Source organism: Solea senegalensis, linkage group LG13 (genome assembly GCF_019176455.1).
Source record: "Solea senegalensis isolate Sse05_10M linkage group LG13, IFAPA_SoseM_1, whole genome shotgun sequence".
NCBI classification, from domain to species: Eukaryota; Metazoa; Chordata; class Actinopteri; order Pleuronectiformes; family Soleidae; genus Solea; species Solea senegalensis.
This window is the reverse complement of record NC_058033.1, coordinates 14822571-14841301: the sequence shown is the minus strand read 5'-3', so window position 1 is coordinate 14841301 and position 18731 is coordinate 14822571. Positions and strand designations below refer to the sequence as shown.

Here is an 18731-nt window from a genome sequence, read left to right as displayed (position 1 = left end):
TACAGACACCCTCAGGGTCTTGTAGTGGGGTGCATCATCATTTCAAATGTAGTTTCTGAGGATTCCAGCAGCTTGATTTTAATAAAGGCTGCAGGAACAATGTGGTTGTGCACACTTTGTCCACCGTGGCATACCACCATGAGGGTTTCAACCTCATATTTCAATTTCCTCTGCTATAGTTCAAGCTACCTTTTGAGTATTGTGTCATCTCATACTTGCTCTATACTTTCCAAATGTCACAGTACTCCATCTTTTGTTATTCTGCAGTGGAATTGCTCGCTGTATCCGGTGGATGCATTTCTGTTACACACTCATTTGTATGCTCAGAGCATCGTGACAGCAGCAGGTTACCATCCTGACCCTCTGCAATATCGTTTCCCGGTGCACAACTGCGTTGAGTCAACGTCACTGAGCTAATTGGATAAATACGTGTGTATGCAGAGAGACTAGAAAGGAGAGGCCTGCCAGTGCTTCTGCCTTAGCTGCTATATAACCTATGACTCACTTCCATGCTCATTTTGTTCATTCAATCCAAATCCAACATTTTTGTTGTTAGTTTCACCAAAATAGAAAAAGAGAAAAAATATAGCGTCTACCCCCTTCCCTTTAGTCTGTGTGATAATAAACTGTTAATAATTAGGCCTGATCAATAAAATCAATATCACACTTTGAACATTGTAATTAGACATTTGCAAAAGGCTGTGATTTAATTATTCAATTGTTTCATCCTCACAATAGACTAGTTATATAATGGTTTGATGGTGACGTGTCTCCATCACATTTTAAACCTTTAACTGAATCTTAACTCAAAAAAGGATATATCAAATCTTTTTTTCAAAAATAATTGTGGTATGTGTCTATTGTGATATTTATTCCCAAATCATTCATCCCTGCTGTTGCTGTGCAAATTTACATCCTTGTCCATGATTTACTTTTTTCATGGAAGCGGCTGGAAAAATGTTAACATCCACACATGTTGCCAACCAACTCCAAAAATCCTAACTCTACATTTCCACCTTTTATTGCTGCAATGTGTGTAGTAACCTAATATCTCAACCACAAAATGCTGCACCTATACTGTATCCTGTCACAGCACACCTTCATGATAATCCGCCATGAGTACTGCTCCCATTCACCAGATCTCACAATTAATTCCCTTCCTTCTGGTGCCCACTTCCCCCTCTTTGTAAGCCACTGTGGTTACCCCCCTCCTCATAGGCAAACACTTTGTTCCAGCTGTAATCATAATCCACTGAAGGGATGCACAAGATATTCATTTTGCCTCCATGTGGGGCCATGCTCTGCTGGCCATGTAATGCTATCAGCTTTGAAGGAGTCTTGTGTGATTAAGTCTTATGTTCTGACTTGACATTTGATCATGATTTAAAGGGTGAGAATTTGACTGTAAAATAGCTATCCGGGGGGGTTGATGTTATTAGTGTGCCTCTGTTTGGTCTTAATAAACACAAATGATTAGGGGTGGGGGAAAACATTGATTCTTAGATGCATCACAATTCATGGGTGGACGATTCTGAATTCACAAATGTCCACATTCCAACTATTTAAATCTTAAATAACGTAAAATAGACGGTATAATAAGACGACATTCCGAAGTGCCAAGATACAGCAGCACTATTTCACTGACTCGCCGATTGCGACACTCAACAATGAAACCAAAACAGAAGTCACAGCCTCACGGGTGAAAGTGGGTGGGATAGAAATATGTGTGATGCTTGGACATCTGCTTCCACCGACTCGTACGTCACTATAACTGCGCACTTTGTCACCGATGTCTGGAGGCTAATGTCACATGTGCGCCAAACAAGATCAATGAATGAGAGCCACACAGGTGCTAATGAAGCTGAGGTGTTTAACATATTGCACGTAAAAGCGCGATTTATTTTATATTTTCTATTAAATATGTGAATTGTGCATTTAAATGTATACATCAGCAGAGCAGGGATGGGCAGGGGTAAGCAATCAAACTGCAGAATTACCTGAATTTTTGATCAGCAGAATTCACTTCTGAAAATTGGGTGGTTTGGTGGTTCTTTGCAGTCATACTCCAACCTACTCCCAGTTGTCTTGCTTATTCGAACACAATGTTGCTGTTGCCTCCGACTGAATTACTTCGTACTTGCAGCAAGGGAATGTTGTTACTGCTCTATTGAGGAACATAGAAAAAGTTTTGTGGAGCTGATACTGAATCAGCATTGTGTGAACTTAAAGGGTTGACTGTAGCAGACATTTAAAAGTAACCTTTAAATATTCAGATGGACTTACTTTCATTCTGTTAAGACAAATGAAAAAAAAAAAAAAAACTCCTACCGCTACTTTATAATCTGAAATAAAAAATAAACATTTTTGATACAAATGCAGCTTTTTCCAAAATGACTCACTGCAAATTTTTAGTCTCATTAGGCTTTTTGCTTTAACTTATTATGTTGATTGCACATAAAATAACATTTTGGATTTGTTGCTTTTACAGTAAGCACACCATAACTAAGCTTTAAGCAATTTAAGCAAACCAAGCAATCTTTCCTTATATGGACATATGGGGTGGTTGAGTCAAAGTCACAAAATAGTTTTATTTTCCCGATTTATTTATGTTCATAAGACAAGCTAACTTTGAACTGTGACATATTTCCAACTTTCACAAATTCAATCCGATTTTAAACATTTTGTGTACTGTTTGCTTGGGTGTGTTTATATAGTTGGTCAGATTGTGCTGAAAAAAAGACACATAAGACACTCTATATTTCACATTCTTATAACCTCTGTATATTCTGTACGTTTTAACATGGCAATTGAAATAAGCAGCCTTAATGCTCTGTGTTCTGAGGGTTAATTTGCACTCACAAATACAGTATAAAAAAGGCACTTAAACTGTTCACCAGACTTGTATTTCTTATATTTATTGCTCACATGTGGCCAATTACTTTGTTCCCCTTTAGGTGCTGCTTACTGAGATGACAGTATAAAGATGTGTCAACTTAGCCATTAAGACAACGTAAATGATAAAAAGTGTAGGTCTGCTGCCGACAGTGTTCATTGACACAGTGAGTCTCAAACATTGAAACAAGGACCTGAGGTGGTACGTGTGCACAGGTGGCGAGTGCTAGAGAAGGTAGTGCTCCTCACTAGAAATCCCTTATGTACTCTGACAGGTTTTGCCTACAAGGTAAGCACCCTGTCCCTCGATGCAGCTGTTGTCCAGGTGTGTTTTGTTTGTTTTGGTAATTATGACTGTTGTAGTTTGTTCTGTGCCTCTGATCATTAGACTCAGGCAATCAATATTATTCCAAGGACATTTACACTAAATGTAAGATATTCTCTCAGTTACACTCTTCAAATTTAAGTTATTACTTTTAAGGCTTTATGAACGTGGTTATGAGATACAGGCGCAGTGCTGGTCTACTGCTGGCTGGTTTGGTAGGTTTATGAACTCACTGTTGGCGGCAGCAGTGAATCAACTACTCCTGTGTTTCGTGAAGTAAAAATCATTGATTTACTCTATCGACATTGCTGGGAAAAAGTGGTTTGCAAAGCAAAGTAACATGGAATAGTGTAAAGTATCAAATATGTGCCTAGCCATGGAAAAACCAGGAATAAGTTGAGAGGCATTTGGAATATTAGAATATTTACATATTCTGAGTGTGGTTTCTAAGTTTTCCAACAATGTCTAACACATGGAAATCTGAAAATATTTGAAGACGATGGGGTCATTTGAATGTAGGCACTCCTCAAACTGGTTTTGTGAGTGCCTTGATTGCCTTGCCATTGACATCTGATATCTATTAGTACACAGGACAGAAACTAGTGTAGTAGTTTGAACAATTGTTATCAATAGCAGGTCTAGGGCCCTGAGGGTTCTATGAAGAGGTTGCAGGGGGTTCCCAGTGAAAAGAATGAATGTAGTTAACTTAATGTAGTGTTATTTGCCTTTAGCACTTCAGTGGACTAATAAGAAACAGAATTTACTTTATTGATCCCCAGAGGAGAAATTTCTCTGTTACAAAAAGCACTCAAACACAAAGAGAAAACAAATCAATTTTTCTTTGTTTACCCGGCTCATGCTGGGCTGACTTGTTGCTGGTTTTCTGGGGGCTGGTCACATATTCTTAAAATATCTTTGACTTAAGGAGTGCCAGTATCTCATACAGGACATAAAAGGACCTGAGCTATCACTTTAAGAGAAACTGATTGCGATCTGCAGAAATTTTATGGTAAATATATTCTGTGAAAAATGATTTGGTCGCTATAAAATATGGAACACCTTTAATCATCACTATTATTGTGTCAACATTCTAAATTGAGCTCATTTAGTATCGTATTGTATTGTATACTTTACGGATTTGATAAATGGATATAAAGTTTTGTAGATTCAGCAGTATCTATAGAGAATAAGCCAAGAGTGTCACAGAATGCATCGTCTTTGCAACATTTGGCTTGAGGAATATTAAATCGACGTGTTTGCCAAATGGTCTTTATTCAGACAGAGGAGACTGTTGGAGCCATCAAACAGTGTAAGGATTCTGCTCCCTCTCTTTAATGCACCGATTAGTAAAGAAAAAAAGAGCTGAAATAGGTCATGCAGCCCAGGGAGCAGTTGTATATGAGCCCATTTTCTCAGCAGCGAGTGATCATGATGTTATGGAAAGCAAGGGGATGTGTAGGTATGTTTACATGAACAAACAATCACAAATATGGATGAATGTCCATACAGAGAAAAACAAATGAACTAATGGAACAGATGTTCCAAAAAAAACATTACAAATGTGATCATTGTTGAAACAAATCGGCTTTGAATTCTTATAATGCCTCTTAATCAAAGAGATATTACTTTCCTTAAATAAACAAAACATTGGGGGTATTTTTAGATTAGTAAATGGAAAATTATGCAACCTTTTCCTATTTAGTTAATATAAGTTTACAGAAGATGATCAAAATAAATATGGAAGAATGTTGAAACAGAGGAAGCACATGTTACAAAAAACATTAGCAAGTATTATTATAATTATTTTATTTATCATCATTGTAAGTGTGATCTGTGATAATGGTATATATATTGATTTTCACTAGTGTGTGTGGGTGGTTTGACCTACTTTTATCAAAATCAAAAGGTTTTATGACTTTCAACAATCTCTCTCAGTAAAATAACTCCATCTATATTTTTAAACAAGTTAATATGAACAACATTAGAATGTTTACATGCCCTGTGAAAGTGCAGCCAAAGGAAATTAAACTTCAAAGTAGACGTTGGCAAAATCAGAAAGTTAGAGACCGCATTGCTTCCTAGGTTTGCACTTCTAAAACTATTACACAAGTCACTTCACCCTAAATTATAACCAGACTCAATAGATTTAGCTTTAAATTAAAATGGACAATCAGGGCCATGAGGACTGTCTCCGGCTTATTTTATAGTGCCTGTCAGCAACCTGAGAATCACATACTTGCTCTGAACATTAATTAGCTATGCCTTGGCACAGCCAATAGAAAGTGACAGCATGAAATTTATCTTCCTCCTGCCCTAACGGCAACATCCCATCATCACGTGGCGCTGTGTTCATAATAGATCCAATGTACTCTCATTATATGTCTGAGAAAAACAAACCTAAATCTTGACAAATTATCACATGCGGTAATGTAATCATAAAGGGCCCCGGTGGCCGGAGGCACGGCGGCCCACAGGATCGTTCATTTGGTAGTGACACAAATATAATGGTTTTAATAACGCACCGACCCAAAACATAAACCTAATGTGTCCTCACGTCTTAGACGTCCACCTGTGCCCCATGTGCAGTGCAGCCTTGGTTTTGCTGCACATTATTTGACACCATTAATTACTGTATGTCAGTCACTGCTATTTTAAAACAGTTGACCAGTCCATGTGGCTTGGTCAAGTATTATTTCTTGTTTTAAAAGCTTTTTAAAGCGGGGGGGAATTAATTTGTGCTCACAAAATAATAAATACTTGGCCTTGCAAGGATTAATTATTAGCGAGAGGTATTTAAACAGAATATTAAGAGCCAGGTTACTTTTACAGGTAGCAACGAAACAATTCTCAAGGTAATTCATGAGCATGTTATTGATATTTTGCATGCGCATGTTTTACCTATTTTGTGGGAACTAATTAGAATTTCGAGCACATATTTTACATATTTCCTGGAAACAAATTAGTATTTTGTGACCACAAATACTTTTTTTTTTTCTTGTGTTATGTCTGGGGCTCCATATTTTTTTGTTTCTAATAAATAAATAAACGATTTATCCATTACTTTTAGAATTAATCCAATAAAGTAAACGTCTATGTAATCTATATTGTTGAATTTATGATGTCGTTCTTAGCCTAGTGGAAAATTTGTGCCATTCGGTAAAGAGCTCACTCTCCCCAACCAAAGTCCATACAAAATCCATATCTGTGATCACCAGCACACAGGAGTTGTCAATTCACTACTTAATCCACTGGTTAGCTCAAATGTGACTACAGTGTTTGAAATTGTCAACTGGGATTTACCTGACACAAACTTACCAGGCAACTAGAGCTGCAACTAACGATTAATCTGTCGATTATTTTCTTGATTAATCGTTTAATGCATAAAATATCAGAAAACCTTATAAAATGTTGAGCGGTGTTTGTCAAACTTGGAAATGATGATGCTCTCAAATGTCTTGTTTGGTCCACAAACCAGAATGACTAACTTTCAATGATTTCTTTGTTATCCAGAAAAAAAAATCTTATTTTAATCATGCAAAAAGCTTTGAATCGATTATCAAAATAGTTGTTGATTCATTTAGTAATCGATTAATTGTTTCAGCTCTGCAGGCAACACAGCAGGAGACTCCACCACTTTTTCAATGTTCAAATATGTGAAAGAAGAGTGGGGAGAAAGGCCATCTAACAATGAAACAAAGACAAACATATTAGTAAGATATTGATTATTATATTGATAAAAGCCTTTTGTGTGTGTGTCCCTGCTGGCTGCTATATTTACAGCTCTAGGGAGTGTTCATGTCTCAAGCTGGTGCCCAGTGAGGTGTTGCATGTCGGTGACTGTCAGCCTTATTATTTTTTTAAATAAAGGAGTTCTCTTTTGACGCCCTGGTAAACCATATGTCTATATAATAAACTGCTCAGTGCTCGGTGCTCGACTGTTATATCAATGCAGCCGTGATAGGATTTTTGGTCTATTTTTAAGTAACAGCCATTTGGATTATACGACTATAGAGCTGTGTCCTAAATATAACAATTACGGCATTGGATGACGAGGTCTTTTTTGAGATGTTAGCTTTTCCTTGACATTCTGGTGGGCACATTAAACGCACTGATGTGTTTTATTCTTGTACCTTGAAGCTTCATTACAGTTTGGATTTTAATGGGTCATGACTGACAGCGACACGATTAAAAAAAAAACTGAGCAAGAGACAAAGCAACCCACACCTGACATGCGTTTGACATCTCTTTAGCACTGACACTTCTTGTTTTAACATTTATTATCTGTGTTGTGCAGCAAATCCCTTGTCAGATTATTCTGCTAATTTAAATCAAAGGCTTTTTACAGCCTTTTTAATTCTGTCCAAAGTGATTATATTAATCAGCACTTATGCTTTTTCTTTTTTCTCCCCCCAGTAAAAAGAAAAATACTCCGACAGCAGAAGTGAAAACAAATGTGAGAAGAGCAGGATATGGTGGGGGTTCTTTAGGTCTGCTGTCACCTTGGGAAAGCTATTTTTAATTTGACAATAAAAATGTTTTTTATTCCCGTTCTTCTGGTTCTCTGTTCAAAGCTCAATCTGAGTTTAAGGAACCCCAGGTTTGCATGACAGGTATTGGTAAGAACTGTCGACTCTGGCCAGCAGCCAGTTATTTGAACAACTGGATGCTTGTCATATTTTTATGGAAATGATTTTCTGGCACTTGCAAGACTGCCGTCTAGTTAAGGCAGCTTTCCTGATGATTATTCACCATAGCTCTAATTTGGTGTTTGTGTTGAGGAAATATGAGCTGAATTAACTGAGTGGAATAGAGATGCTATAGAAAATGTAGATGGGAGCAGTGGGAGAAATTACATTTTTTATTTTTTTTTTCCCTCTGTAGTCATTTTGAAACGTTTCTGTTTGTTTACGGAATGAGTTAATGGAGTCTACCAGTATCCATGCCCTTGTCTTATAAATGAGAACTCATCTTCCCTGTTAACAACTAAAAACTATAATGACTCCCAGTGGTGAAACGGCAGCGTGTTAACCGCGGGGCAAAGGAAAATCCAAGTAATTCCAAAAGATTTGTTCTCACTGGACATGAACAAATTAAGAAACGACACAGATGCAGTGATGATCCCCATTTGGAGGTGACTTGAAGAGGTTGGGCAATATGTCAGGAAATTAGTGATGCAATTTGCAGACAGACATTATAAAACGAGGGAACGATGCCCTCCATCTCCAGGCGGCATCCTGCACCTTTTATGGGGAGCATAAGATTTTAAGATAACTGGATAATAATCCAGAATTAATTAATTTAACAAAGTGGCCAGTTTACAAAATGCACAGGAGGAATCTCCTAAATTATATAGCTGAAAACCCTGATGGCAATATAAAATGAAAAAAAAAAAGACGAAAGAATAGATCTCGGAGCTGTAGTTTTTCATTCCCCGGCATTTATCAAGCTTGGTGAGATTTGGCACAGTCTGGAACTTGGTCTGCCCTTGAGCATGACATCTGTTCAAAGGGAGATGAGGCAGAAATCACGGAAGTAAAATTTGGCTCTTAAAGTGGTGACTCAATTAACTGTTGGAGGGTGTTTGGGTGAGTGCAGGAAGAGAAATCTGAACATTGTAGTGTTTTGGTAGAGAATTCCAGGTCTAGTTAAACAGGGAAATGATTGTGTATACATGGATAGATGCTTCATTTATGGCCAGATGGACTCAGTAAACTGTAAACATCTGTACGTCAATTACACCTCATGCATCTTGGATTTACAATCCAGGACGACAACGACCATTAATTCTTGTCAACTTCCTTGTAAGTCCATTGATTGAAATTGTGAACATGTTTCATACATTATTGGTAAAGCAGCCCTTTGTGAGAAATCTTCAGAACCATACATGTGGGACTGCAATCAACAGCCAACTCACTTTTAACAATAAGAGGAATTGGGTATATGTTTTTACCTTGAGGCTTTTTTGAGTCCGATTTCTTCCTCTTTATCAGACCATTGTCGACTGCAGCAGGAATACACAGTGGGTAAATGTGACGCACAAACAGAAGGAAAGGCTGGTATTGATTGAGGCCAGTGTTATGGCTGGTCAAGTTTAGCAATGTTATGTGCCCTAAAAATTTCCCCTACAAATTTAGGTCAGCTAACTAAACCTAAGTATACTTAACCATGTTTTTCTGGGCATATACCAAGATCAAAATGTCAGGATTCCTCAAGCTGTGAAAGAGTGGTTCAGGGAGAATGAGTCATCATTTGGTAAATTGACCACCACAGATTCCAGAATTTAACTCCACAAAGTCGCTAGATTTGTTGCTTGTTGATTTTTTTTTTTTTTGGCAACACTGTTCCTTTTTATTCCTTTCCTATTCTTACCATCTCAGTCTCTAACAAAAACTTTTTAACTAAACCGTAAACTCACTCAAACAGATGTGTTGAATAAACACTCTAGTTACTTTCTCCCCTTGATTGCTCCACTGGTGGCCACAGTGGATGTTCTTTCCCTGCATTGTTGATTTAGCATAGATTTTTATGTAGTTGTCCTTCCTTATACAACCGTCTCGATTTGCTTATGCCTTGGAACCAGCACCACCACCAATATGTTGGTTTTTAATTCTCAGTATCCGAAAAAAGCTGGTCTGATGTTTACTTGTGTGTGGCCACTCACTGGGTCAGACAGTCGTTTCCTCTAACTCGCTTCCCCCGACAACAGTTTTCTCTGTAAAATAACGCTATTGCTGCCTAGCCGGTACCTGGCTAGTGCCGTGAAGCAATTTTGTGTTGTCTTGCAGGACCACAGACCTATATTTCATATACATATTATATCCCAACCCTATAGTAGAAGCATCATGTTATGACTCACTCCCTCTTCTACCGCTTCATCCTCCACATGAGGGTCGCGGAGGATGCAGGTGCCAATCCCGGCTGACATGGGGTGAAAAGGCGGGGTCACACCCTGCACAGGTTTCCAGTCCATCACAGGGCCACACATAGGCAAACAACCGTCCTCTCGGACACAAGCATCATGTTATTATTATTTTAAACGAGGTTGCAAAGAAATCTGCAGCCCCATGGCATCACACAAGGAATTTTCAAATAACCAGCAAATTTTCGAGGTATTTTCTTCTCCAAAGTCTCACTGCCAGAATCATGATGTATGGTTTTTCATTTAACTTGGTGCTCAGCTACAGTCAATATCGAGATGGCTCCCGATAAGTGTTTTAATCTCAGTGCAGCTCAGAGAAGCATGGCATACGTGAACGGTCACAGACTGTGGCAAAATTACTGCAACTTTTTATTATCTTTTTTTTTTTTCCCTACACGTGTTTATTCCTCATGCAATGATCAGTGTTTTGCAATAACATGGAGAGAACAGTAGATCCCAGAGAAGAGTGCTTGTTTGATCTTTTCTCTCGATGGCGACAATAAAGCAGGGACGAATCTCACAACAGCACAATAAAAGCCTTTCAAGTATGACACAGCTGCTACACACGAGTGCACTCAAGTGTTCCTCAGTCGTCTGTGGATTGTTTGGCCTCCTCTCTCTCTCATCTTGCTGGTTTTCTTTTTTCTTGGCTTCATGCAATAGCACTCATGCCCATTTTTGCGTGCATGTATTTTTAATGAGGGGGGGTCATTTAATCTCTCCGTAAATCGCCAGACTGCCGCTGCCTTATAGTATTTACTACAATTACAGTGCTACAAATATGCAACATTTAGAGAGTGCAGATATTTAACACAAGGAAACCGTTCCACTGCCTAATGTTTGTGTTACAGCTTTATAGGTAGTCAGTTCCTTAAGGTTTGGGGTGATTTTAGTGTTATTTAATTATTGTGTATGTATGAAACCCTTAGTTTATGAATGAGTAAACTGGTCAAACACACAAGCTTTTTTTTATTTATATTAAGATACTTCTTATCATTTGTTTTATTACTGCTTTATTACATTTTAATGCATAGCTTCAAATAATAACAGATATACGTCATTGTATTTCCTTAGGGAAATTTGTCATGGCTAAAAGCTCTTTTTTAGCATTTTGTGCTGCACCTTTGCATGAAAGGTGCTATATAAATAAAGTTTGACTGACGGATTGATTAATTGAAACCACTTCCATCACTGTTTCAAAATCACATGACTGCTGAAAGGAAAAATCATCACATCTCATAGATGTTCTTTCCAGCCCTTTCCTGGGCGATAACTGTAGATACCAATCTTTCAATCATACTGTTCTGTATGTGCACTGTAGCCGTCATGATTTGTACCTTATCGATTTGACTATGCTTAGATTTGTTTTATGCAGGTGTTCTTACTTTAAGCCTCAGAACACAGAGCATTTCCGCTGCTTTTTTCCATTACCATGTTAAAACGTACAGTATATACAGAGGCTAAAAGAATGTGCAATATACAGTGTCTTATATCTTTTTATCCGCACAACCTAGGCAATCTGATGAAACATTTTTATTTTTCATTTTCAACAACTATATAAACACACCTGAGCAAAAAGTACTCAAAATGTTTAAAATCGGATTGAATTTGTGAAATGTGGAAATACGTCACTGTTCATATTTTTATGACTGCTGCCCAATTATTGCTACTTTCTATCACTACTAAGAATGTGATTTAAAATGAATCGGAACTTTGACTCAACAACACATGAGATTAAAAAAAAACAACATTTTTTTTTAAAGCCTGAATGTGTGACCTATAAACACCCCCCCCTCCCCCAGGATGTCCATATAAGGAGTTGTGTATTATTGACAATTTACCATGGAGCACTAAGGGTTAAGATCACATGAGCGCTAAGGAACATGATGCATTCTGTGATTTTGTATCTTCCTCCCTGTGTCTCAGCTATGGTGTCACTAGTACGTTACGCTGTTGATGACGGATCGTCTTGCGTGATTTTTGTATTCCTGTGGCAGCCACCACATTAAGAAGCTCAGCTTCAACTGTTCTCTATGGAATGGCACAGAATATGTTTTGTTCACTCGATGGTAATTGGACAAATCGTCACTTCGACAGTGGAAGGTACCCAATCCTCATAGCTCGTTGTTAATTGATTGTTAATTGTTGATGGAAGTGCATTTGCTACCTACACATGGGTGCTGGGAGTGAAACTTTGGTTGTAAACTAGCAATGGCACCGGTTTGTGTCGGGTGTAAGAAAGAGCCCTTCATTTCTCTCTGCTTAATTGACAATACTTGTTTGAGTCTTTGACATTACATGAGTTACATTGCCAGCCATGTTATCCGGGTTTGTTTTGGATCAGCTGCGGGAGACTCAGAGGTGACTGTGCCCCAAACAGACCACCGGGAAATATTAGAGCCAGAGCTAATTACTGTCAGAAAATGAAACAAGTCTGCGTGCGGGAGAGAACAGCTGTGTTTGGAGCTGCACTATCCATGAGCTCTAGTTTTCTATACAAGGTGAAATGGCTTCATGCACAAAGAGATGAATATAAATGAAGCGTTGAGAGCCTCTAGTTAACTCTGAGCTGTGGATGAAGTGGGTGTGTGTATTGCAAAATCCTGACTGAATAAAATGCTTGTGCAGTAAATATATTATTTGCTAAAAACATTAATAAACAACATGTTCTTATCCATTACGGGCTAGTCAGCAGTGTTTAATGCTCCACTTTATTGTGCTTATTTACTTTGCTGCACATTTTCTCTGTTGTAATACAGAATAATAAATATGGAAACCGTGACCAAACCAGTGAGAAGCACTCTGTCAGTTTGTTTTGAAATAGAAAAAAAACATATAATGCTCTTTATATGTTCTTGAGTGCCTTATTTTACATAACATTGACATGACACACCTGTAGATTGATTACTATCAGGCAATTTTCTGTACAATGAGGTTCTTGAAATAAATAACCTGATATTATGATAAAATGTCAATATGTGTTTATCTGCTCATTACATACCAATTTCCTGTGTCTCCACTAATAAACCTAATGCTATTCCTCCCATGTGTGGCAGCACTGCACTTGAATGACCAACATTTTAATGGAAATTCTCTTCACTGAGTTAGACAGCACAGGTTCTTTTGTGTAGGCCACGCTGACGGACACACTCGCTTGTTGTGGTAGTAAAAGAGTAAAGGGAATGACAGGAGAGCGAGGTGATGTGTGCATGAGAGAGACAGGGGCAGGAAGTGGACTCTGAAGCAGGGCAGCAGGTTGTAGAAAGACGTTGTAGTTTACTGATGCAAAAAAGGTTTAGTGCATTCAGTCAGAATAAGAAAAGGTACCAAAATTACTAACCAGAGAGCAGAGTCAAAGAGAACAAGGGTCATACACTCGAGGCTAAATGGGGGAAAAATGCTGGAACACTCTCAGAATAATGAATAGATGAAGTGGCAGAGACTGACTGACTATACGGAGTGACAGTAGCTCAGTGGTACAGTGAGTCGTCTTTCAACTTGAAGGCTGTGTGTTCGATTTCCGACTCCGCTACATGCTGATGTGTCCTTGGATAAGACACTTAACCCCACGTTGTTCCTGACGGCTGTGTGAATGGGTATGAAATAGAAAATGCGCAGCACGTAGATGCGAATGAGGGTAAATGCCAGAACTGTTGTGTAAAGCAGGTTTGAGTGGTCATCAAGGCTAGAAAAGCGCTATATGAATACAAATCATTTACTGTATTGTCCTGTCACTTATCGAGCTTTTTTGTTGTTCGACAGGAGTCTCCTATTTATACTGATATGGCTGCACTTGGGAAGCCAAAATTGCTGGACTTGGGCTTGTGGATCTGTCTCCTGCTCCTCAACCTCTTCCATCAGACCAGGTACTGTACAAATCACAGCATCTCTCCACCTCCCTCGATCTCTTCATCTCAGCTGGATACGAGCTATCTTCCCTCCTCTCAACAAGTTCCATTCCTACAGCCTCGGCTGTGCTCTAGATGTTCTTGCAATGTGTTTTGTATTATATCTGAACTAATCAGACTCACTGCTGCGGCAGACGTTGTAATTTAACCAGCCTCATTAGAGACAAAAGTTCATCTATATTGCAGGCAGAGACAGAGCGACTTGTGTTTTTTTGTTCAAACAGTGAGGAAGTCTCACCTGTGAATGTCAGTCTGTGAGAATAAAGTAACGTTGCTGAAATGGCTTTAGCATTGGTTGATAAAGTAAACTACATGATCGATTTGTGTTCTTCTGTACTCTCAATAGACCTTGTTTTGGCTTGCCTGGACTTGACAGCACTGTGACTTTCATATTTCCCGACAGGGATTAAAATAGAACCTGCACCACCTTGTCCTACGTTAGGCCAAAAATAAAGTCTCATTACAACATAAAGTGAGCTTATCCTCCCATCTCCTCTGCACCAGTGTACATTTCACTGACTAGTGATTTAATTTGCATTGGGCAGCACACCACCCAGCTATGATTCTTTCATTCACAGCATTTTCCCTCCTGCATCCTGTGCACATTTTTCAGTCTGTGTGTTTGCATCAGCAGAAAAAAAAGAATCTCCAGCACGTCTAACAGTCGTCTGAATCACACCCCTCATGGTTTCAAACCAAGCGATTGCAAAGGCTGCCTTGTTAGCAAGGTACGATGTTATGGCATGGATGAGACACGGTGCTGGGGAAATCACATTAAGGTTCTGCATGCTAAGAAAGGCCCACCAAACCTGCGAGAGAGCAGACTGAGGAAAGATATCAGAACAGTATGCCAGGGATTAGCTCAGTTTGCTTTGTCGTGGCGTCACTTGGCTCTCCTTGCTTGTAAGGAGCACACAGCACGTGTAATTACATATATTGAATAGAAAAGTAAATGTGTACCCAGGATGTATGTATAATATTCTGTATGTACTGTGCTTAACTGTTCGCATGTAGTTCATCTGAATCATTCGCGACTGACATGCTCACAAACACTAATCCTGAACACTATTGGTCCAAGTCCTTGATTTTCATAGTTTGGGTTTGACATCTTAGTTCCAGTGAAAGGAAACATTAAAGGGATATTTCAGTTTGGTACTATGCGGTCCTGACACAAATGCTCTATTTCATTTTGGAATAGTAAAGCCCTAGTTCAGGCTTGTGACTTTGAATAGTACCTGGTAGGTGGGGGGTGAGGGCTGTGCACAATGGCCAAGTCAGCAAGATACGTGGCATGGCATCGTACCAGTGCGAGGATAACAAACAACGACGTTGAACTTGACCAAGCAGACAAGGGAGTGACTTTTTTTGCTGTTGTCCAATCAGCTGACTGTCGTGGAGGGAGCCGGTCTTGCTCCACCGTACATTTTACTCTGGTACCCCAAGGGACGGGTGCCCAAAAAATTAATGGTAGGGGCTAGTTATTTTGGAACTATTGCTAATGGAAACGCAATACCCTACTGTAACAAACCAAACCGTTCCACTCAATGGAAACACGACTATGGTCATAACTGATTCACTGGGAATCAGTCTGTGACACGGAGGCTTGCTCTCACTGAAAACATATCAGCCAGCACAAAATGTGCCTGCTTAAATCCACAACAATATGTCCCCCACTTTATCTCAATGTTAGACAGCCTTTTCAAACTGTTAAATTAGGTTTGTTTTGCTTTGCAAACCGCACACTCCAACTGCACCAAAGTCCATAGAGGAAAAGAGTGATTTAACATTAAAAAACAAAGGAGTTTGTTGATCCACTTGCCATCATTAGTAAGTTCAAATATGTTACTTTTTCACATCAGAGTTTGAAATGCTTTCATTGTGTTTAAGTATGTGGCACAAACTTACCAAACAAAGCAGCAGTAGTCCAGCAATCTCCTATGACCCTGCAAGCTAAAAATGTACTTTGGTATGAGAGATTAAGCATCACCACAATCTAACAACACAAGTTAACAAATTGAATTAAATTAACTCAATGTAAAAGCTATTATTTATCACATTTGTATTATTTATTACCTTTTTTTTTTACATTATCATAAAATGTATAAATGCATGAGATTTTAAACCATCCCATGGTCATTAGGTATGTTTTTCCATCGTGAGGGACATGAGTCACCTTGTCAACTTAAAAAAAATAAAATAAAACCTGATAGTAATTTAATATATTCGTTGTTAAAATATACTGCAGGCCTGACCTTGGTGTGATTATTCCAAACGAGGCCATAAAAAAAGATAAACGATGGAAATATTGACATTCGTATTAAGAGTGTTAATCAGGGAAAATGTAGAAAATCATTAGATGTGATGAAAGTGGCACTTAATACTGGAAATGTATGATGTCTTGACACCTTCAGGGACAAAAAAAAAAACATCATTGTGCTCTTTCCAGCAGGGGTCAGTCAACGCAATTCATTATGAATGATAAAGATTTTCATAAACGTTTGCCTGCCTGCTTGAAACATGATGGAGAAAAGCTACACGTGAGCTCATTTGACGTCTACATTATATAAATTTGTTTTCTCTCATTAAATCCTAGAAACAGTAAATCAGTTTGCATCTGAGCGTGTTTGTGCATCAAGTATTTCAGTTGCTGAAGTCAAGAAATGAAAAACGTATAGCCTGCACATGCTCCCAGAATATCTAAGCGTAGAAGTGCCACCTCCCTGATGGCCACTGACACGATCAGCAGGCTCTATATCGGCTTTACTATAGTCGAACCTTGCAGGAGAATTTCGTAATGGATTAAGGTGTAACGGGAAAATCCTGTGGATAAGGATCCGTCATTCTGCTCGTCACAAAATGTCCTCATTTCCTGCTAAGGTGCGGCATGATTAAGCTATTACTCCCAAGAATCCATGTATTACATGTAAATGAGGAAACTGTGTTTACATTAGTCCGGTGGATGTCTTCCTTTTCTTGGGCACTCCTTCCTCCCGGCTCCCACCTCTTCCCACGCTTAACAAGTGTGGACAGTCTTGCCATCTTGCTGTCTACTCTGTTTGTAATCTTTTGCCAAGCTGCCGGGCAACATGGCACATAATCAATAGCTATAAGCATGAGAGTGCTATATGTACACTCTGTCAATGGATTAGCTCTTAAGTTGCCCCGCCTCTCCTCGCTTCCTCACCCCAGCTTGCATGAATTATTCACAGCCTGGCAGAGAGAGGGCATCACTTTGAGATGTGACCTGGTGAGCAGATAGCATTCTGTTTCTGTAGTGTTGTCAAGGTTAATGTGTCACAGGGCCAGACAAGGGTAATGCATTCATGGCTGAGCCACTTTGCTGATTGAATGAGCTGGCGTGGAAAGAAAGGAAAGTCAAAGGTTCATTGGGTAGAAGATACTACATTATCATTCAACGAAGAATTCTTGATTAATTTAGAGTTCATTATTGTGCTCCAGGTTTATTAAAATTCTCACATTTTGGGACCACAGCTCTCTTTGTTGAGCTCCTCTCATTAGATAAGCTTATCTCATGCCCAACAGATCACCCAAGGAAATGTCTCCATTTCTGAATCTGCTGACAGTGACAGACATTTTCTTTTTGGTTATTGTCCATCTCTTTTCGACTCTGCTATTTTTTTGGTTTTCTTTGCAGTGCAGGAAGTTGCTGTTGGTGCTGGAGTAGTCACCCATAAGCATCTGAATTACTGTTTTGAAGCCTTCAGAATTGTTATTTGGCTGGTGCCATGTTAGCGTTGAACAATTGACACTATATTCTGTTAAAGACAACTTGAAACTTATGATTGAGACATTAACTGGTCAAGGAAATGTTAACAAGTTGTATATGCTGTAAATCTGATGAGAAGTTGGGTAATTTTCCAATAGATTTACATTCCAATGGACTTGTTTTTGCTACTTTCAGTCTGGCCTTACATCCATTTTTATATACATGTAATATACAGTAAAAGTTACATGCAAATACACTGTTTTATAATAATGTTATTTTCATTGTCACAATGATCATTTTAAAGTGGCAATTTAACCAAATCGAAGCCATGAAGGAGTGATCAAAAAACTATTCTGCCTGGGAATGCATGTGTATCTGTATGGCTGTGTTGCCAATATTGGACTCTGGTTTCAAAGCGCCTTACAAGCTGATGGGGACAACATATTACAAAGGCCGATCCCAGTCTGTCCCTGGCCAGAAATAATACATTATAAAACCGAAACTGGGCTGTGGTTAGCCCGTGGGCCGGACTTTGGACATGCCTGGTTTATGTGCTGGAGTACCAATGATTACACCAAGTGGATCTGTATGCAGAGTAGGTGTAGTTATGTGGTCTGTGTGCTGCTGTGTGGTCAAACCCCCCATGATGTTACATCATTAAAGTTTTAAGGCTGTAAACAGAGCCTATAGGGAATTATTGCTCGATGATGCAAAACAAATTTAAAATCATGCCTCCAGCACCTAAAAGTAATACAGGGCAAATCCATCATAATTATCTTACTGTTATAGTGACTGTTTATATGTTGAATGATTGCTCCATCGTTTCCACAACGTCAGCATTTTTCCTACTTTGGCTGTTTCTTCAGCCTCTGATCCTGGACGGACCATTGGGTCCAAGTGCGCATGTGCAATGTTTTACAGCACACAGCATGTAAACAAGGAAAATGCCACGGCAGAGCC

At 38.9% G+C, this 18731-nt stretch overlaps 1 protein-coding gene across 2 annotated transcripts in view; it reads left to right on the top strand.

Annotated features, from left to right (window-relative positions):
* gabra3 (gamma-aminobutyric acid type A receptor subunit alpha3) overlaps nucleotides 1–18731 on the top strand; it is a 90071-nt gene that overhangs the window by 4061 nt on the left and 67279 nt on the right. For both annotated transcript variants that reach the window (XM_044042343.1, XM_044042342.1), the window contains exon 3: nucleotides 13899–14002. In XM_044042343.1, the coding sequence (XP_043898278.1) occupies nucleotides 13899–14002 (104 nt within the window). The remainder of the gene's footprint in view (nucleotides 1–13898; nucleotides 14003–18731) is intronic.